The sequence below is a fragment of the Eptatretus burgeri genome, unplaced genomic scaffold (genome assembly GCF_056783735.1).
Source record: "Eptatretus burgeri isolate ZD-2024b unplaced genomic scaffold, Ebu_testis_v1 Ebu_testis_scaffold_49, whole genome shotgun sequence".
NCBI classification, from domain to species: Eukaryota; Metazoa; Chordata; class Myxini; order Myxiniformes; family Myxinidae; genus Eptatretus; species Eptatretus burgeri.
This window is the reverse complement of record NW_028221999.1, coordinates 10,849-32,472: the sequence shown is the minus strand read 5'-3', so window position 1 is coordinate 32,472 and position 21,624 is coordinate 10,849. Positions and strand designations below refer to the sequence as shown.

The window sequence follows — 21,624 nt, the reverse complement described above, 5'->3', positions numbered from 1 at the left end:
GTGGGGGTGGATGGAGGGTGCAGGGTGTGGGGGTGGGGGTGGATGGAGGGTGCAGGGTGTGGGGGTGGATGGAGGGTTCAGGGTATTTGTTTGGGTGTGGGGTGGATGGAGGATGCAGGGTGTGGGGGTGGATGGAGGGTGCAGGGTTTTTGTTTGGGTGTGGAGAAGGAGGGGACTCTGTTCCGCACCTCCCCCCCTCCCATCAATGCCTCTGTCACAGTTTCTGTTTCACCTCCACCACCGAAAGGGGTTGTGTTTTCATCTCTGTCTGTCTGTCTGTCTGAGCAGGATAACTCTAAAAGTTATAGATGTTTTCGGACAAAATTTGCTGGACAGGTTGGATGTTCTCCACGGATGAATTGATTCGATTTTGGTAAAGATCTGGATCCAGATCTGGCCTATCAATGGGATACAAAACGTAAACTGTTCAACCTGGTGGAGGTATGCACTCTACCCTGTGTCCTTGTCATTTTATGTTGCTGTTCTCATTGAGCTGTCCTTTTCTATTTGCCTATTCAGGAACCTTTTCATGCGGATGATTATGTGGAACGCTTGGCGTGGCGCTGCCCCGGGGGAGGCATCAAGGAGGGTGCTGATCATTTTGACCCAAAAAGGTACTCAATGTAGTAACCCCTACCACACGCACACGCACACACACACACACACACACACACACACACACACACACACACACACACACACACACACACACACACACACACACACACACACACACACACACCGAGTCTTGTGTTGGATTGCCGAAATGGGTAATTTTTATTTTATTTTATTTTATTTTTTACCGTAACTTGACAGGCTCAAAGATCTTGACACTATCGTTCTGATGGAATTTCTGTTCATTTTGTGTATTGCTAAACAGAGCAGATTCCTCTCGAGGTCTTGTGTGATTCGCTTCGTCCGACCTCATCTGCCTGTGATTTGCACAACAAATGACCTCCCCAAAAAGAGTTTCTCATTTGAACAACAGGTTTTGATAGTGCAGGAATCGCTACCTCATGTGTCTAATGGTAGTGAAGGACAGGGAGGAAGAGATCGGTTCTTTCAAACTCATAATCTTTGCTACCCTTATTGATCCTCCCAAGCCCACCTATTTCTGCGTCCCCTGCCCCCACTGCTCCCTCACACTCCTATTGTTACCCCCCCCTCTTTGCATTGTTAAATGCTTTGTCCTTTGTTTTTCCTCTTTACCTCCACCACAGAAGGTGATGGAGGTTATGTTTTTACCCCTCTCTGTCTGTTTGTCTGTGTGCAGGATATCTCAAAAAGTTGTGGATGGATCTGGATGAAATTTGGTGGGCAAGTTGGGTGTGTGACCAGGATGAACTGATTAGATTTTGGTGAAGATCCATATCTGACTACTAGAATTTTTTTAAGTGATTCTTCACCAGGAACCATTTTGAAAATTCCGTTCACACACGGTGCCTGTACAGTATAGCTATTTATATGGCGAGAGGGAACCTTTGGGGACTAGAAATGCCCGGTTGTCATTCTCTGAAGGTTTGCACAACTGACTTGTGAGCATATTCATGTGGCTTGTCATGTATAAGTCAGGTTAGGTATGGTAGCATGTGCTGGAGCAGTACTTCGCTGTGTCCACTTTCCACCGGTACTCCAGGGGCCTCCATCTGGCCATCCCCCCAGGCAGAGGTTTGGCCATCCCCATCTCCTTGACATGCCGATAAACCTGCTGCAACCACTGGTCGTCCTGTTGGTCTCCTTCACCATATGAGGTTCCCTCGCTCAAGAATCTGGTGAGCAAGCCATGAGGAAAAGCCACATATCCACACAGTCGCAGCTGATGCTCACGGTATACAGATAACAAATCTTATCTGGTCTCTCTCTCAGCGACTGCTCGGTGGACACACAGCCTGACCAATGATGGCCAAGGATTCCCTGAAGAGACCTGGTACCAAAGGAGTCAAGTCTCCGTCTCAAATCCCTCGTCAGAGTCCAAGTCTCACATCTGCAGAGCAATACTGGAAGGACCAACAACTTAAAGACTAGGACTTTTGTCATCCTGCATAGGTACCGATAGTGCCACACCCCATGATCTCGTGAATCCATAACTCGCCAGGCCCGACCCAGATGTCTGTCGACCTCTGGCTCACAACATGAGACGACGCAAATATCACTGCCAAGGTAAGTGAATCTCTCCATGACCTCAACATCCTTAACACAAACGGGTACAAACAAGATAGCAGCATCCAAGATGTCATTGAAAGCCTGGATCTTAGTTTTGATCCTGGAAACCCGTTATCCCAATGGCTCTGACACTTCATTCAGTACTTAGAGCCCCCATAAGGATATTCAGCATCTCTGCAAAGATGATTCCATCATCTGCGAAACCAGAATCACCATACAAGCGCTGAAAAGTGTGGGGGTCAGTACTCACCCCTGAGGAACTCCAGTAACAACTGGAAACAAGTCAGAGATGGTATCACCACATCTCACAGCACTTTCAGTACCAGAGAATATTTCAAATATCAGATTGATCAGTTTTGGTGGCATCCCACAAAGACCGAGAATCTTCCAGAGGGCATCCCGATTCACTGAATCAAATGCTTTGAGCAGATCGACATAGGCTGCAAGCAGCCCCTGCCGAAACTCTCGTCTGCGTTCAGTGATTACCCAAAGAGCAAGGATACGGTCAATCATTGACCTCTTTGGTGTAAAGCCTGACTTCTGGACGCTGGTGCTCAAGCAGTTGGTGGCAAACCCGACCAATCATTATCCAAGCAAAGACCTTGCCCGGCACTGAGAGCAGCGTCACCCCTCGGTAGTTGTTGCTGGCGGTCACCCTTCCCTTTCCAGAGAGGGACAACAAGGCCCCTCTTCAGGTCAGTTTGGATGATGCCTGTGTTCCATGCAGAGCACAAAACTGCATGCAATGACACGAGTGCAGCATTTCCACCAGCCTTGAGAAGTTCAGCATGGATGCCACAGATCCCAGAAACTTTACCCCATTTCCACCGGTTCACCGCAGCCTGTGCTTCCACAAACGAAGGTGGATCACAGTTGATTGGAGGCTCAGTAATTGGGATACTTATTCCCCTGACATCCAACTCAACAGCTGATGGGTCATGTATGCCATTTGTAACATAAAAAAAATTGATACATTTTCCAGAACAACACTAATATTCACTCTAGATATGCACAGATAATACCAAATTGTTGATAATCATGCCTCCTATGAATATAAAACCCACATATGATTGTGAGAATCCAGTTTTTCAAACCAAAAACTAAGTTTTATTTTTATTATTTTCTTTTGCCAAAATTTTCTTTCGGTTCAGGTTTCTACATCTTATAAAATTGCCCATTGCTTCCAAGAATTATGTCCAATGGTGGAGTTTGATGCATAAAAACTCTCGCCACATTTTGCCCGACTTGCCAGAGCACATAAATCATTGATAATGTGTAACCAGCATAACCTCGCTTAGCCAAATATAATGTTACCCCCCCCCCCCGCCGACCCATTTAAATTTTTTCTTTTTTTTTGTGAATTGCCAATGATTTTCTACAATTGTCTTCTGATTCAGGCATATATGCATTCTCAACATGTTCACATGGTAAATATATTGTAATGGTTGTGGGGGTACATGGAAGGATTAAAATATGGAGTTTAGCATTGTGTAAAGTTGCTTGGTCCGTGGATAAGTAGAAAGCAACTCGATGTAACCAAGTTAGGGAATCTGTGAGCTTAAGTTTTACATGTCACCACACAAGGGGTGGTGCGGTGTGATTCGTTCCCCTGTACGTGATTGCCCTCTGTGATATTTTCCCTTTGTTTTTTTTTTATATTTCAAGCCAGGCAGTAAATCTGGGAAACGCATCCCTGAAACCACAACAAACAGGAGAAGCCCCTCCCTGGTTTGGGGGCGAGCAGGCCACGCCCCGGAAGCAAAGGCGATGGAGCAGGAAAGAGAAGGAGCGCACAAGAGGGGAGAGGTGGCGCAATGTGAGGGGCTTCGGACGACTGATAGCACGGGAGATCGGTCGCACGTGTGGTTTGCAAGGGGCTTCCAACCACTGCATAGGACGGGAGATCGGTCGCACATGTGGTTGGTGAGAGGCTTCCGACTGGATAGAAAGAGAGAAAGAGAGTGTATGTATGTATGTGTATATATATATATATATATATATATATATATATATATATATATATATATATATATATATATATATATATATATATATATATATATTTGAAAGTGTGCCTGTCTGTGTGTGTGTTTCTCTGTGACCTATGCACGCGAAAAGTACTGGACTGATCCTGACCAAACTTCACATGCTGACAGAACATGTACCCGGGAGTGTCTGGATGTAAAAGAATTGTACTTCCGACTTCCGGTTTCCGAATTATGACGTCATCACCTGATTTCGTAACGTTAATTTTTCAAGTTCAGCCGATTGACATGGGGCCAACGCCATTTGCAATAGAATGAAAAAATAATGCTTCAGTCAATTGAAGACAATGACTTCCGACTTCCCGGTTTCCGAATTATGACGTCATCACCTGATTGCGTAACGTTAATTTTTCACGTTCAGCCGATTGACATGGGACCAACGGAATTTGCAAGAGAATGAGATTAATTAAGACGCAAATGATGACATGAAACCAGCCTCGCATTGTTGAGGCATTATGGTTTTTTATCTGATGCGGCAATAAATCTTAACATTTTTGAACTCGAGTCTTCTGCATATAAAACATGGCTGGGAAAATATAATATTATAGTGGTGATGAAAAAAAAACATAATGGTGGCAGCCTCTACAATTTTACAATTAACTGTGACATATACTCCTTCAGACGCGCCATCATCCACGGGATTCCTGTGCGGAGCACGAGTATCCCTGCTCGTACATATATATATATATATATATATATATATATATATATATATATATATATATATATATATATATATATATATATATATATATATATATATATATATATATATATATATATATATTACTCCCGGGTCTCGGTGATAGCCTTCAAGGGAGAAGCTTTGCCATCCGTCCAGGTAGGGTTTTAACTCGGACCCTGGACGCGACAATGTTGAATTGAGAGTTGGAAGGGGCATGGATCTTTCCAGAAGAATGTTGAACATGAACATGGTGTTGGTACTCTTCCACCTTCCATGTGCTGTGGGTGGGAAGGAATGGCCGAGTACCTCTTCCGGGTTTACGCTCACGTCTTCCAAACAAAATGCAATAAGTCCCACAATCTCTCAAAAATAAGTTTCTGTTGAAGCTGGCACGATAACTATATAAACATCAAGTGGGCAAACCGGCTCGGTTGCAGTCTGAAACTAGAGGGGGAGCACTCGGTAGAGTGCAAAACCTCCGCCACCAATACTGCTGGGTCACTCAAGTGAACCTAAAATCTTATTCATTAAATATGACGTCAACAGTGTTGTCAGAGTTCTAGTTCTTTTCTCCAACAAGTTTTTTTTGGGGAGGGGGGGGGGGGTTGAAAATCACTTAAAACATGTAGAAATGCAAAAAAAAGAAAAAAATTCAAATGTTTTTTCAAAATGGCCGCCATAGCGGCCATATTGGATTTTGGACCAAGTCCAAAAATCTAATGGCACGGTCTTTGGACCATACCTAATCCCCGCACCAAGTTTCGTCGAAATCTGTCAAGGAGTTTTTCCGCAATATTGTTCACAAACAAACAAACAGAAAGGGGTGAAAACAGTAACCTCCGATCTTCGATGGCGGAGGTTATAAACAGAACCAGCCATTGCCTGATTGAGTCTCAGCCGATACACCACAATCCACAGCATCACTTGGCTGACATGGCTTTGGAAAGTTTCTTTTATTTTTTACTAGCTGAAGTACCCGGGAATACCCGGGAAATTTGCCCTATTTTGTGCCCACAAAGCGATACTCACCGTTTGCAGCCACGCTCCCAGCCCGTCAACAGGACTCCTGCACCCCTCCAAACGGGTTTCGAGCCCACATTCGCTCCAACAGCAAAGCGACCTCCATTTTTGTCAATTTGACTAACCCACGAACTCACATTGCTCTGACCCCAGGGTCACTTGGGTGGGAATCACTCCTCCTCCCAATCACTCATGGCACCATGCATACCACATTCGCTCCATACACACAGGCCCGCTGGCCCTCACTCACTCCATACACACAGGCCCGCTGGCCCTCACTCACTCCATACACACAGGCCTGCTTGCCCTCACTCACTCACATCATTTATCTTCCCTTTATCAATTGTCTCCCTCACCCCCTTTATGGCTTGCCTGGCTCGTTCATGAGCAGATTGATCAGCAGTTCGCTGTTGCCGTGCGTGTGCAGTTCGAGTATTCGAATACGTGTGCAGTTAAACAAATATCGACACATTATACACACAGTCTTGAGTTAAGCACACACACACACACACACACACACACACACACACACACACACACACACACACACACACACACACACACACACACACACACACACACACACACACACACACACACACACACACACACACACTTGAGATTTATAAATATAGACACTTCAGACAAACACTTATGAGGTAAACAACTTTCGACACTTTATACAAACACTCGTGAGATAAACAAATATAGATGCTTTATACAAACACTCTTGAGGTCAACAAATATACACACTTAATGCAAACACATATGAGGTGAACAAATATCGACAATTTATACAAACACTCTTGAGTTCAACAAAGATGCACACTTCATGCAAACACATATGAGGTAAACAAATATAGACAATTTATACAAACACTCAAGTTCAACAAAGATGCACACTTCATACAAACACATATGAGGTCAACAAATATACACACTTAATGCAAACACATATGAGGTGAACAAATATCGACAATTTATACAAACACTCTTGAGTTCAACAAAGATGCACACTTCATACAAACACATATGAGGTCAACAAATATCGACAATTTTTACAAACACTCTTGAGTTAAAGAAATTTTGACACTTTATACACACACTCTTGACGTAAACAAATAGAGACACATTATACAAACACTCTTGAGGTAAACAAATATTAACACTTTATGCACACACTCTTGAGGAAAACAAATATAGACACTTTATACACACACTCTTGAGGTAAAAAAATATAGACACTTTTAACACACACTCTTGAGGTAAACAAATATTGACATATTAAACACACACTCTTGAGTGAAACAAATGCAGACACTTTTTCCACACACCTACTTGAGTTTATCAAATATAGACACTTCAAACAAACACTGATGAGGTCAACAAATATAAACACTTTATACAAACACTCGTGAGATAAACAAATATAGACACATTATACACACACTCTTGAATTAAACAAATATAGACACATGATACACACACTTTTGCGTTCAACAAATATAGGCACTTTATTCCCACACCCTTGAGTTAAACAAATATAGACACATTAAACACACTCTTGAGTGTACCCAACGGCATACTCGTTATGGATTTAGTAGTGTTGCATGTGATCAGATCATAAAGCAGACTTTAAACAGGGATGGCAAGACCAGTGGAGGCATCATTGGTTACACTCAGAAAAGCACAGCTGTGAAGAAGTGGATCCTGTCCCAACCAGCACGTGCGGAAATCGCAAGGAAATGTGATTCCATGGCGGCTATCCACAACGAGCCCCGAACGAGAAAGGATTTGGATGTGTCGAGATCGAAGAAGAACGAAGCAGTGGTGGTGCAAGTGATGGACACAGTACTTCAAATGATTAACCCTTTCTCCGGCGCTCACCTTGAACTCGTCAATATTAGTTCAGATGTCATCGCACCGCCAGCCACTTCCGCGGACTTGATGAATGCGTATGTCAAGGGAGAGAATGCTGTCGTGCAATTCATGCGTGATCGGCTTCTCTCGGGTGAGGTCCCATCCTTCAGTCCGAATTCGAAGGCCAAATTGGCAACTTTCTTGAAGGCATGAGGAAAGTCGGCGACTCCCCACCAGCAGACGCCGAAGGTTGAAATTGCGAATGAACGTCGTCTTTTCACACGACTGCTGTCGATTGGCGAGAAAAGCAATGCAACACTCCACGATCTGTTCGCATACCCACTGGCGAACATATCTTTCCCCGCTGGCATCCGGTGATGTTTCGATCGCTAAGACGGACAAAGCCAAACTCCACAACCATATACTGAAACTGTGGCCCGATTGCTGTGTGGACGCTCGGCCTATCCAAGGTGCAACAATTGTGGATGAAATGGCCGTTATTCAGGCGATAAAGGCTGGTTCACTGCATAACACTTTCGGCAAACTGGAAGAGATGGTGACAAACATCGTAGTGGCCAAAGCACGACATAACCAAGCTTCGAGACTGGACATGGTGTTTGATACTTACCCAAGTATCAGCATCAAGTGTCTGGAGCACGTCAGACGAGCGGGCAGGGCAGGCGATCTTCAGGTACGAACCATCTACAGACGTGATCGAGCCCTTCCAAAACAGTGGGCCAATTATCTCCTGAGCGGAGCCAACAAGGAGGCGTCGATAGAGTTCTTCGTCGCATCGTGGACGAGAAACATGTCTCCATCAAAACTGGGTGACATGTTGTCGTACGTCAGTCATGCCGGCAAATGTGAGAAAATCAAGGCGTCGAATGGTGTCCTGACTGTGTCGTCAGTACCTGAACTTGAATGTGACCATGAGGAAGCTGACACGAAGCTCCTCCAACTGGCGCTCACGAGGGACAGAATGGAGAGTCAGTGCGCATCGAGAGTTTCGACACCGATGTGTTTGTGTGGGCATTGGCTCACTCGAAGTCGATTCGGGCGCGAAATTTCCATCTGGTCACAGGAAGTCCCAAGGACATTACCGTCGTTGACATTAGGAAGCTGAGTAATGCCCTGGAAAGTTCTTTCTGCGATGCGTTGATAGGTTTGCACAATTTCACAGGAAGTGATACCACCAGTGCATTCCATGGGAAGGGCAAAACAAGGCCATTCGACTCGATGATGAAGGGTCCCCATCTCATCACCTGTTTCGGCAGCATTGGTCGAGAATTCACGCTACATCAGAATATCATTCACGACCTGGAACAATTCGTCTGCGCCATGTACAATCAGCCAACCATGAAGAGTGTGGATGAGGCTCGCTACAAGCTATTCTGCAGCCAGTCGCTGGGAGAACAGAAGTTGCTGCCTTCAAGCGTCGCTCTGATGCTGCATTGCAAAAGAGTGAACTATCAGTCTGCGATCCACCACCGCGTGATGGAGAGGTTTTTCGAAGCCCCTTCTCCAACATTTCACGGATGGATGGAACGCAAAGGAGCACTGATTGTTCACTGGCTGAACAAACCATCAGCGCAGAAGGAACTGTTAGAGGCGACGAAATGTAATTGCAAGAAGACGAAATGTGAGACCAACCAGTGTTCTTGCCGGTCAAAAGGAGTGTCCTGCGCAGAGTGCTGTGGGTGTCAAAACTGCGTCAACGATGAACAGACCCGTACAGAAATGGAACTTATGGATGATGAAAGCAGAACTGACGATGTTTCCGACGACGAACTGTGAATGTGGGTGTCACACTGCTTTTGCTGTGGTAATCTACTACACAGTAGTATTCAGATCGGTTAGCATGTAATAGTGGACTTGAGTTTTGTAATAGCATCAGTTAAGAGCCAAGTTCAGCAACCGCTTCAGAGGAATAGATACTGGAGTTCTAAAACAGTAATCTTCTTGTGGCGGTTCTATTTTTCATCAGGCTGAGTCGTGCAGTGTCTTTGTCTTTGATTTAATCCGTAATAGCCAATGTAACTCTCTTTAATAGGCGCTGTAACTGTCTTTAATTGTCAATGTAACTACCTTTAATAGCCAGTGTGGCTGCCCTTTAAGCAAAAAGTTGCCTTGGTCAACTCGAAGGCCTGTCTGGTCGTTCCAGACGTTTTCGGCCGGTAAAAATATGTAACTGCTTCGGTTTACGACCTTTGATTATAAACATCTTTAATAACAGTGAATATGGCTCTGTATAAACATATTTTATCATTTTATGACCTCACAAGAGTTTTCTTTGACGTACATATCAGTCTATCCTTGATTCTTCATTTCTGTGTCGAAATCGTGCTTTAATGTTCGGTGTATCTTTAATTGCCAAAAATGACAAAATGTGTCACATCCTCGACGTGGAAACAAGTGGATTTGGACTCAGCGTCTAAAATTATTTAAGTATGCTAAATTTCATCCAGATTGGTGATCTGCACAACGAAAATCATTTTCTGAAGGTAATAGCGAGTACCTCCACATGGTCGATTAGGGTTATTGTTAGGGCTGTTAAGGTTAGCGTTAGGGTGTGTGTGTGTGTGTGTGTGTGTGTGTGTGTGTGTGTGTGTGTGTGTGTGTGTGTGTGTGTGTGTGTGTGTGTGTGTGTGTGTGTGTGTGTGTGTGTGTGTTGCCAAATCGGTTTGCAGTGTTCAAAAGGTGTTAAGTTTTCATCCAAGTTTTCCAAGTGTTGAAATATTTTCAAACACTCGACCGTCACGCTCTCGATACTGTGTGACGTTCGCGCAACCGCTTAATCTGTTCACCACGATGACGCCAACCACGATCGTCCGTCGTGTGCACATTAGTGAGGGAGATGCAAGACGCACGAGTGTGGACGTGCATGCTTGAGTGGTGCAACAGCTCGTTGAGCGTAGGAAAACGGCGGCGTGATGCGATGTGTGATTTGTGAAGCGTTCGATATCTGCGATATCTGCGATATCTTCGATATCTGCGAAAGCCGCACCCACGAGAAAGAGGGAAAGTGCCGTACACGGGTGGCTTCGTTGGCTTCGTTTTCTTTCCCATCATGGGTCCCATGGGCCATGATCTTGCTCTTCGGAGCGTCCGTCGCATGCTTGGGCGGATGCGTGCGCGCACGCAGGTTTCGATGGCGTTTGCGTTTCGGTCACCACGTCTTGTGACGAGGTTCGCCACTCGTGCGGGTTGTCACGGTCCTCGAACGTACCCGTTGGGAGTTCGGGGGTCGGCGAGCGTTTGTTCGTCGTCGACGCGATTCACTGGCGATGTCGCTGCTGCTCTTCGTCCGGAGTCCCTCCGTTGCTATTTGTCGGTCGGGTCTTCTCCGTGTATGGGGCAGCTGCTGTCACGGTCCTTTTCGTCGTGAGCGAGCTTGTGTGCCGAGTGGCTCCGTGCTGCTTTCACGACATTCTTTGCCCGACGTGTCCGAGCAGTTTTACCGGTGGTCGTGCACTCGGCCGACGGTCGGATCCCCGTCCGTGTCACGGGGCCTTCGCCGGCGAGTGTAACGAACCAAGGGTCACGTGAAAGTAAGCGGTCGCCCGGAGGTTGGAGGTTCGACGGTCTCCTGTCCGTGTCCGCTCGTTCCTCGGGTGGCCGACGTATGCAGTTGCGTGTTTTTTTTGGGCGACGAGCTCTTTGGTCGCTCACCGTGGATTTGGTGGTGCGTCGCCACGTATGATGGACGTGAGCCTAGCGAGGTGGCCGCGACGGTCTTTCGCCCACTTGCGAAGCCGGGCGTGCTGCCCCGGGTCGGACCCGGTGGTGTCTTCGGCCCGGCCGGCGCCGGTGCGTCGGACTGTTTCTTGTTCCGAATCGGCGCCTCCCGGGCACTCGGGTCTGACTCTGTCTGACCGCTTTCCTTCCGCCGAGCGCGCCGGTGTGTGAGGTTGCGGTTGCGACATGGGTTTTCGGCTGGCCGACGTCGTCGACGTTCTGCTGCCGTTAACGCGCCGTCGGAGCGGTGACTCTCTTCCTCTGACCGGTGCAGCGATCGAGAGGCGCGCGAGAGATGCGTACCAAGTACGGAACGAACGTTGAACGTTGTTCGTGGCGTGAGGTTGTCGCCGGGGCGATACGAAGGACGAAGTACGAAGTCCAAGTGCGGGACAAGAGGGACGAGGCAGACGAGCCCTCGGGAGCGATGTCGTGCGAGCGAGAGGGAAACGAGTCGGCATGGCACAACACGACACAACGGTGCAACGGTGCAACAAAGGTGGCGGGGTTCCGCCGCGGCGCGTGGTCGCGCGGTTCTCCCGGTGCTCCCCGGCCCGGCACGTGCGACGTGCGACGCGCCACGCGGCGCGTGACGGTCGGCGTGCCGTGGTCTTTACGGCGGCTCCTCACGCCGCTCCCTGGTTGATCCTGCCAGCCGCATATGCTTGTCTCAAAGACTAAGCCATGCATGTCTAAGTGCGAACGGAAGGACCCGTTGAGACTGCGAATGGCTCATTAAATCAGTTATGGTCTCTTTGAGCGCTCGGAAGTTACTCGGATAACTGTGGCAATTCTAGAGCTAATACATGCAAACGAGCGCCGGTCCCCACGGGTGAAGGTTCCCTGACGTCGTGGGGAGGCGCGCATTTATCAGCACCAAAAACCGACGCGGTGCCCGCCCACCTTCCCTTCCTTTCCCCTTCGTGGGGTGAGGTCCTTCGGGGGCCCTTCCTTCGGGGAGGGTTCGGGGCTCGGCGTGGGCCCGTCCACGGGATGGTGACTCTGGATAAACCATGGCAGATCGCTCGGCCTCCGCGCCGGCGACGTTTCATTCGAATGTCTGCCCTATCAACTTTCGATGGCAGGCTTCGCGCCTGCCATGGTGGCTACGGGTGACGGGGAATCAGGGTTCGATTCCGGAGAGGGAGCCTGAGAAACGGCTACCACATCCAAGGAAGGCAGCAGGCGCGCAAATTACCCACTCCCGACACGGTGAGGTAGTGACGAAAAATACCGATGCAGGCCTCGGTCGAGGCGCTGCTATCGGAATGGGTGCACCTTAAACCCATGTGCGAGGATCCATTGGAGGGCAAGTCTGGTGCCAGCAGCCGCGGTAATTCCAGCTCCAACAGCGTAAGCGAACGCTGTTGCAGTTAAAAGCTCGTATTTGGAAATCACGCCGGGGCTCGCGGGGGGGACGTGCCGCGAGGCGCGCTTCCTGTCCCCGCCCGTCCCCGGCGGCGAGACTGTCGGAGCCCTGCGGACGCTCTTGGATGAGTGTCCGTTGCGGGCCGGAAGCGTTTACCTTGAGGAAACTGGAGTGCTCAGAGCGGGTCGGTAGAGCCTGTACACCGCAGCTGGGAATAATGGAATAGGGCCTCGGTCCTATTTTGTTGGTTTTGCGGGACGGAGGTCATGATTGAGAGGGACTGCCGGGGGCATTCGTACTGCGCCGCGAGAGGTGAAATTCTGGGACCGGCGCAAGACGGACTAAAGCGAAAGCATTTGCCAAGAATGTTTTCCTTAATCAAGAACGAAGGTCGGAGGCTCGAAGGCGATCAGATACCGCCCTAGTTTCGACGGTAAACTATGCCGACCGGCGATCGGGCGGCGTCGAATGGCATGACCCGTCCGGCAGCCATGAGGGAAACCAGGAGTTTCTGGGTTCCGGGGGGAGTATGGTTGCAAAGCTGAAACTTAAAGGAATTGACGGAAGGGCACCACCAGGAGTGGAGCCTGCGGCTCAATTTGACTCAACACGGGAAAGCTCACCTGGGCCGGACACGAGAAGGATTGACAGACTGAGAGCTCTTTCACGATTCTGTGGGTGGTGGTGCATGGCCGTTCTTAGTTGGTGGAGCGATCCGTCTGGTTGATTCCGATAACGAGCGAGACTCCGACACGCTAACTAGTTCCGCGACCCCGGTGTGGCCGGCGGACTAACTTCTTAGAGGGACGAGCGGCTGCAAGCCGTGCGAGATGGAGCAATAACAGGTCTGTGATGCCCTTCGATGTCCGGGGCCGCACGCGCGCTACACTGGACGGGCCAGCGTGTACCTTGCCCTTCGCCGACAGGCTCGGGTAAACCGCTGAGCCCCGTCCGTGATGGGGACTGGGGCTTGAGACAGTGTCCCACGAACGAGGAATTCCCAGTAAGCGCGAGTCATCAGCTCGCGTTGATTAAGTCCCTGCCCTTTGTACACACCGCCCGTCGCTACTACCGATCGGACGGTTTGGTGAGATCCTCGGATCAGCCCCTGCACGGGCCGTCCGTGGCACTCGTTGTCGTCGTGTCGGCTCGTGCCGGTGCGCCGAAAAGATGAGCGAACTTGACTGTCTAGAGGAAGTAAAAGTCGTAACAAGGTTTCCGTAGGTGAACCTGCGGAAGGATCATTATCGGGACGAGCATGGCATAACGGCATGGCATGGTATGGTCGATGGTCGATGGTCAATGCGAGAGCACGGAGCACCCTCGGTCGAGACTGCCAAGGGTGCGGAAGACGCGATCGTCGACGCCGTGTCGGCGATGCGTCGGCGACGATTTTTTTTTCCGTGGATGTGGCTTCGCCGCGGTGTCGAAGAGCGGTCGTCGTCGTCTGCGCTGCTGCACAGCTGCGCGGCAGCGAGGCCGATGTTGCGATGAAGGTTTGTCCCACTGACGGAAGACGAGGCGCGCAGCTTCGTCGTCGGTGTTTAATGAAGCATCGTCTTGGAACGACTCACAGCGGTGGATCACTCGGCTCGTGCGTCGATGAAAAACGCAGCCAACTGCGAGAACTGGTGTGAATTGCAGGATACACTGATCATCGATACGTTGAACGCACATTGCGGCCCCGGGCTACACACCCGGGGCCACGCCTGTCTGAGGGTCGCTCGATTATCGATCGGGAGCATGGGTGTCCTGGCCTTCCTTCGCGCTTCGCGCTTCGGTGGGCCGGGCCTCGCTACGCGCTTTGCGCTACGCGCTTTGCGTGGTTCCCGCGAATGGGAGTTCGAGGCCGCTCGACGGTCGCGGCTCTTCGAAATGCAGCACCGTTGTTGTTTTTGCGTTGTTTGGTCGTGCCACCGCCGTGGCCGTGGCGTGGGTGCGGTCGTCGGTGGCCCTCGAGTGAGTGAGCCTGCTTCGACTTCGACTTCGATTTCGACTTGTTCGGCTTCGACATCGACTTCGACTTCGACTTCGTCGCGCGTGCGTGCACGGCTCCGTGTCGGTGTGGCGACCACGGCGTATAGAGAGAGGGAGAGAGAGCGCAGAGAGCCAGATCCGAGTCTCCGCGTCTCCCGTGTGAGTTGCGACGGGGACCGGTGGCCAGACACGGAGAGCGCGTCGCTCTCGCGGCGGCGTGCCTCTCCGGGAGCACTTCAATGTTTGCGACCTCAGATCAGACGTGACGACCCGCTTAATTTAAGCATATTACTAAGCGGAGGAAAAGAAACTAACGAGGATTCCCTCAGTAACGGCGAGTGAACAGGGAAAAGCCCAGCGCCGAATCCCCGCCCGCACTACGGGCGTGTGGAGTTGTGGCGTACAGGAGCTCGCACCTCCCGGTATCGCTCGGGGGTCCAAGTCCTTTCGATCGGGGCCTCCTCCATGGACGGTGGCAGGCCGGTGCGATGGCCCCCGACGTGCCGGGGTCGGGTCTCTTTGGAGTCGGGTTGCTTGGGAATGCAGCCTAAAGTGGGTGGTAAACTCCATCCAAGGCTAAATACGTGCACGAGGCCGATAGCCGACAAGTACCGTGAGGGAAAGTTGAAAAGAACTCTGAAGAGAGAGTTCAAGAGTTCGTGAAACCGTTGCGAGGTAAACGGGTGGGATCCGCGCGGTCCGCCCGGAGGAGTCAGCCGTGGCGTCGGTCGCCCGCCGTGGGTGTCGCGGTACCCGTCCCGCGCCCGGACGCCGTCGCGTCGACCGTCCCCTCGTGGGTCGGGTGCGCTTCGACGATCCCGGTCAACGTGTGGGCGGGCCTCGCCCCTCGGCGGACTCGTCCGCCGCCCGGTGCATTTTCTCCGCGTGCGGTGCGCCGCGACCGGTTCCGGAGGCGGCCAGGAGCGCCTGGGTTTTTCGACCGAGAGCTTTGCGATTTGTCGAGGCGCCGTGGCGGGGCCTGCGACCGGTGCTCTCCGCGTCGCGCCTTCGCGCGTCGTCGTGCGGGACGCACCGGGCCGCGCCCGTCGCGGGGGCCTGGCGAGAGCGTTCGCTCGCCCCGGGACCGAGGGAAACTGGACGGAAAGAAAAGTCTGACGCCGCGCCGCGTGCGAGCGTGGTTTCGCGAAAGCGGCCGTGTCTCGTGCGTCCGGGGCGCCTCCGCCGCCCGCCGCTCCGTCGACTGGCGGCGAACTGTTCTCAGTGCGTCGTCGACCGCGGTGCGGCGCCGCGGTGCCGTGCGCCTCCGGCAGGGGCCGTTTCCGCGTCCGCGTGGCCGGCGCGCCGAGGGCTTCGTGCGTCGGTCGGGGCCCTTCGGGGGGGTTCGGGTCCTCCGGGGCCCGTCCTCTCCCCGTGCGGGTTTCCCGGCCGCGCGCGCGTTTTCCTCGTGCGTGTCGTGTCGCGCGTTGGCGGTGCGGTCCCCGGCGCTCGGGGTCTGCGGCGAGGGTCGGAATCCCACCCGACCCGTCTTGAAACACGGACCAAGGAGTCTAACACGTGCGCGAGTCGAAGGGCTCGAAAGAAACCCCGGAGGCGCAATGAAAGTGTGCGGTGCGCGCGCGGCCGGGTTAAGGCGTCCCATCCGCTCGGCGGCCGGGTCGGGCGGTGCGGGTGCTGGTGCGAGCGCGGTGCTCCTCGGGTCCGGTGGCTTCGTGCCTCCTCTCTCGGTGGGCACCCTCTCGCGTCTCGTCTCGCGCCGTTTCGGCCCGAACCGCCGGCAAGCGGTGAGGGCTCCCCTCGTGCTGGCGCGCGACACCGTCGGGCGGGATCCTCGCCGCCGTGGCAGGGGCGAGGCGCACCGCCGGCCCGTCCTGCGCTCTCCGTCCGGCGCGTGCCGGCGGAGGCGGACGGAGCCACAGCGTACTTGTTGGTACCCGAAAGATGGTGAGCTACGCCCGGGCAGGGCGAAGCCAGGGGAAACCCTGGTGGAGGCCCGCAGCGGTTCTGACGTGCAAATCGATCGTACGACCCGGGCGTAGGGGCGAAAGACCAATCGAACCATCTAGTAGCTGGTTCCCTCCGAAGTTTCCCTCAGGATAGCTGGAGCTCTCGCTGGATGCGCAGTTTTATCCGGTAAAGCGACTGACGAGAGGCATTGGGGCCGAAACGGCTTCAACCTATTCTCAAACTTTGAATGGGTAAGACGCCCGGCTCGCAGCTTCGGAGCCGGGCGCGCGCGTCGCGCGCCGTGCGCGTGGCGCGTGGGCGAAGAATGCGAGCTGCCCAGTGGGCCACTTTTGGTAAGCAGAACTGGCGCTGCGGGATGAACCGAACGCCGGGTTAAGGCGCCGAACGCGAACGCTCATCGGAGCCCTGGCAAAAGGTGTTGGTTGGTCGAGACAGCAGGGCGGTGGCCATGGAAGTCGGAATCCGCTAAGGAGTGTGTAACGACTCACCTGCCGAATCAACTGGCCCTGAAAATGGATGGCGCTCGAGCGTCGGGCCTATACCCGGCCGTCGCCGGCGATGTACCGTTCCTTCGCGCTTGGCGCGTCGCCTTCGCGCGGCGCGCACACGAAGTGTGGTCCGTGCGCTACGCCGCGACGAGTAGGAGGGCCGCCGCGGTGGCGCTGAAGCCTTGGGCGTGGGCCCGGGTGGAGCCGCCGCGGGTGCAGATCTTGGTGGTAGTAGCAAATATTCAAACGAGAGACTTTGAAGGCCGAGGTGGAGAAGGGTTCCATGTGAACAGCGCTTGGACATGGGTGAGTCGGTCCTAAGTGACGGGCGAAGGCCTTGCGGACGATGTTGGGCGATGGGCTCCCATCCGCCCGGTGCGAGCGAAAGGGAATCGGGCTCAGATCCCCGAACCCAGAGTGCGGAGAAAGGTCGGGGGATGGTTCGCGTGCTTGCACTTTGTGCTCGTCGCGGCCGCCCAACGTTGCGGTAACGCAAAGCGCGCCTGGAGACGGCGGCGGGGGTGCCGGGAAGAGTTTTCTTTTCTTCGTGAAGGGACGGGCGCCCTGGAATGGGTTTTACCCGAGATAGGGGCCCGCGCCCTGCAGAGCGTCGCGGCTCCTGCGGCGTCCGGCGGGCCCTCGCCGCCCCTTGAAAATCCGGGTGCGATGACTGAATCTCGCTCTGGGCCGTACCCATATCCGCAGCAGGTCTCCAAGGTGAACAGCCTCTGGTGCGATGGAACAATGTGGGTAAGGGAAGTCGGCAAGCCAGATCCGTAACTTCGGGACAAGGATTGGCTCTGAGGGCTGGGTCGGTCGAGCCGGGGCGCGAAGCGGTGTACGGGAACGCGCTCGCGGTCGGGCGAGCCTCCGTTTCCCGGGGCCGCGGGGCTCCCGGCCCGTCGTCCGGTCCGCCGGCGTCACGCGGCGTGGCGTCGGGTTCTACCGCCGGCGTGGGTGGTGCGTTCGGCCGCGCCGTTCGCCGCCGCCGTCCGGGGAGGTGTGTGCGGGGTGCCGGTCGCGGCCGTCCCGCCCCGCTCCTCGCCGGGGCGTCTTTTCTCTACCGTTGTCGAGCGCTCCGCGTGGCGCGCGGCGACCCGCGTTTTGCGGTCGCGTTTCCGTCGCTTTCTCCCCCCCCCTCCTTCGTGGGGGTGCGGGGGGGTTCGCGGCGGGAGCTCGGCCACGGCGCTCGTCGTCCGCGCGTCCCGTCGGGGGTCAAACGTGCGGCCGCGGAGTGGGGAGCGTCTCGGCGTGGGGCGGGCGAGACGCTCGGCCGGTCTCGTCGCCGTCCCGGGCGCGGTCGCGTGTCGGTGCGCGCCATCGATCCCCGCCTTTGCGCTGGCGGGCCCGTGCCCTCTCGCGGGGCGTCGGCGTCGGGCGTCTTGGGCCGGATCGGTCCGGCGGCGGTCTCGGAGCGTGAGGGACTCTGTTGCGAACGTGAGCCGTTGCCTCCCCGTGGAGCGCTCCGGCTGCGGCGTGCGTGCGGTCTGCCCGGGACCCGCCGCGTCCCGCGTCCTCTTCCGAGCCTCCCGAGGTTCGGTCGTTGGGCAAAGGTGCGATGGTGCGAGGCTCGGGTGCGCGCGCACGCCTCGGCCGGCGACCGACAGTCGCCTGAGAACCGGTGCGGACAAGGGGATTCCGACTGTTTAATTAAAACAGAGCATCGCGATGGCCGGCGATCGAGTGTGGACGCGATGTGATTTCTGCCCAGTGCTCTGAATGTCAAAGTGATGAGATTCACCGACGCGCGGGTAAACGGCGGGAGTAACTATGACTCTCTTATGGAGTCAGAGATCCGAGTGTTGATCGAGCGATAAGTCCTATTCTTGACCGAATTCTAAATATCGACCAACGAGTTTTCGAGTCTTGATTGAGCGATAAATCGTTTCGAAATGCCCCGGGCCTCTGGCCCCAACGTGCCTAAGATCTCCGCGTCCACGTCGCGAGAGTCGGAAACAATCCCCATCGGGGATTGTACCAAGTCGCAGAGATCGGGCTTGCTGCGGGTCTGGGATGCACTCCCCTTTCCAGCAGCTAACACTCTCTGCAGTGCCAGCTGAGGGCATGAGCAGAACTGTTGAGGACGCCGCCGCTGCGGCTGTCCCAGAGAGTGCAGCGCCTGAGCCACAAGAGGCTCAAGGGCGCGAGCGTGAGTGCGTGTGTGCGGATTGCGGTCGGAGCTTTGGAACAAAAAACCGGTCTTGGGGTGCACAGACGAAGGGCGCACCCCTTGGTGTTCCACGCGTCCACCCCCTGCGGGTGAAGGCGCGATGGGACGACGAGGAGGTGTACTCCATGGCCGTCCGTGAGGCACAGCTAACACGTGATGGCGTAAGACTCATCAATCAAGCATTGATGCAGTTTATGCCCGGACGGTCATTGGAGGCCATTAAGGGGAAGCGGAGGCAACCCGCTACAAAGCTCTCGTAAAAACCAGATTGGAGAGAGCGAGTCCCGGGAAATACCATGCAGACGGGGCTCCCCTTAAATCGTGTGCACCCCCTGCGATGCTGGCAATATCACAGATGAGAACTCACCACAATAGAAACGAGGGAACTGGTTCCCCCGTCCTATGTGGAGGTTGGTCTGGCAGACTCCAGCCAGGAAAGTGAGATGGATGACAAGTGGCAAGATGACATTAAGAATTATATAAAAGGGCTACCAAAAGGGACAACAACATGGAGCGAGCACCGACTGGATGACCTGATCGGTCGCCTGCACTTGGTTAGCCCTGAGGAACTTAGAAACGAGCTTGAGGCTATTGCGAGAATGATGACATCGAGTGTGAGAAGCAATGTTCGCCCAGTCGGAGGCACCGGGGGGTCGTATGAGAAAGACAGCCCGAAAGAACACTGAGAGTACAGATGGAATTGGCAGTAAGTATAATAGTCCCACCCGTGCTCGGGCGGGGGGCAACGAGGTGGCCAGGAGGCAGGCTCGCAAAACTGAGTTCCGCCGCGATTCAAAGATTGATTCGCGTGAACCCAGGCCGTGCCGCTAGACAGTGTATTGACGGGTCTTGGGGTCGGAGGAAACATTCTGTGGATCCTACAGAAATGCATCGCTTCTGGAAAGATGTCTTCGAGAGGGAGTCAGAAGTGGGTGCTGAACATCGGAAAAACACTAAGACATGTTGGCAGCTGGTGCGACCGATCACATCCCAGGATGTGGAAAGGGAAAAATCATTATTGAGAAACGGCGCACCCGGTGTGGACGGTATTGGCCTTCGGCTAATCCGTTCCATACCGAACAGCTGTCTGAGTAAGATGTTCAATCTGTGGCTGTTTGCGGGATACTTACCACTATGTCTGAAGAAGCACAGAACGGTGCTTATCCCAAAAACTGATGAACCTAAGAATGCCTCCGAGTTCCGACCGATCACGATCAGCAGTTACCTTGTGCGTCTCCACCATAAGATAATCGCCAAACGGTGCTCATCAGCCTTCGAGCTGCACCCGGCACAACGTGCGTTTAGGAAAGGCGATGGGTGTGCTGAAAACACCATGCTTCTCGATGCGATTCTCCGAGATGCCACCCAGAACCTTCAACCTTTGCGTCTCGCAGTGCTGGACGTCTCGAAGGCGTCTTTGACTCCGTTAGCCACGGTGCGATACTAAATGCGATTGCGAGGATGGGTGCTCCGTCACCCCTCCTCAGCTATATAGCACAATCGTATGATGGTTGTGTGACTTACTTGGACTGTTGTCGCGATCTACCAATTTCAATGACCCGAGGAGTAAAACAGGGCCGACCCCTCTCCCCCATCTTGTTCAATTCTGTATTGGACGAGGTGTTGAGAAACATCCCGGAGGGAGTGGGGGCAAGACTTGGAGAAACATTGGTGCCGGCCCTGGCATTTGCCGATGACCTCGTCTTGTGTGCGCGCACGTCGTCCGGGCTCCGGAGATCTATGGATGCGGTGCAAACCCGTCTGTCTGCGGCCGGTCTGGTGTTGAACGTGGAGAAATCCGCGACTCTAGCGATTACCATCGACGCAAAGGCGAAGCGATACGTAGTGGACACTTCTGAAGTGTTCTACCTCGGACAGCAAAACCTAAGCGTGCGAGATGCTGCGAGCCAGTTAAAGTATCTGGGTATCCAGTTCCTTCCCCGCGGAGCGGCGCCATCTGATGGCTCCGCCCTCGAGAAGGGGCTGAGGAACCTAAGGCGAGCCCCCATAAAGCCTCAACAGAGAATGTTTATGCTGCGAGACCACCTCATACCCCAGCTCCAGCACGGCCTAGTCCTGGGAGCAGCCAGAAGAGGGACTCTCCGCAAGTTGGATGTGCAAATGCGCCATCATATTAGACTGTGGCTGAGGTTGCCAAAGGATACTCCTGTGGCGTACTTTCATGC

General features: G+C 53.4%; 1 protein-coding gene, 2 non-coding genes and 1 pseudogene across 4 annotated transcripts in view; all 4 read left to right on the top strand.

Moving 5' to 3' along the window:
- LOC147007684 (exocyst complex component 5-like) overlaps positions 1 to 4,135 on the top strand; it is a 37,120-nt gene extending 32,985 nt beyond the window's left edge. For both annotated transcript variants that reach the window (XM_085866592.1, XM_085866590.1), the window contains 2 exons: positions 520 to 614; positions 3,829 to 4,135. In XM_085866592.1, the coding sequence (XP_085722718.1) occupies positions 520 to 614; positions 3,829 to 3,839 (106 nt within the window). In that variant the 3' untranslated portion in view covers positions 3,840 to 4,135. The remainder of the gene's footprint in view (positions 1 to 519; positions 615 to 3,828) is intronic.
- An 8,008-nt stretch (positions 4,136 to 12,143) lies between these two features.
- LOC147007683 (18S ribosomal RNA) lies at positions 12,144 to 14,124 on the top strand. The gene has a single exon (XR_015053986.1). It is a non-coding gene; the product is annotated as an 18S ribosomal RNA (ribosomal RNA).
- A 320-nt stretch (positions 14,125 to 14,444) lies between these two features.
- LOC147007682 (5.8S ribosomal RNA) lies at positions 14,445 to 14,600 on the top strand. The gene has a single exon (XR_015053983.1). It is a non-coding gene; the product is annotated as a 5.8S ribosomal RNA (ribosomal RNA).
- A 523-nt stretch (positions 14,601 to 15,123) lies between these two features.
- On the top strand, positions 15,124 to 18,002 carry LOC147007681 (28S ribosomal RNA; annotated as a pseudogene).
- The last annotated feature ends 3,622 nt before the right edge of the window (positions 18,003 to 21,624 follow it).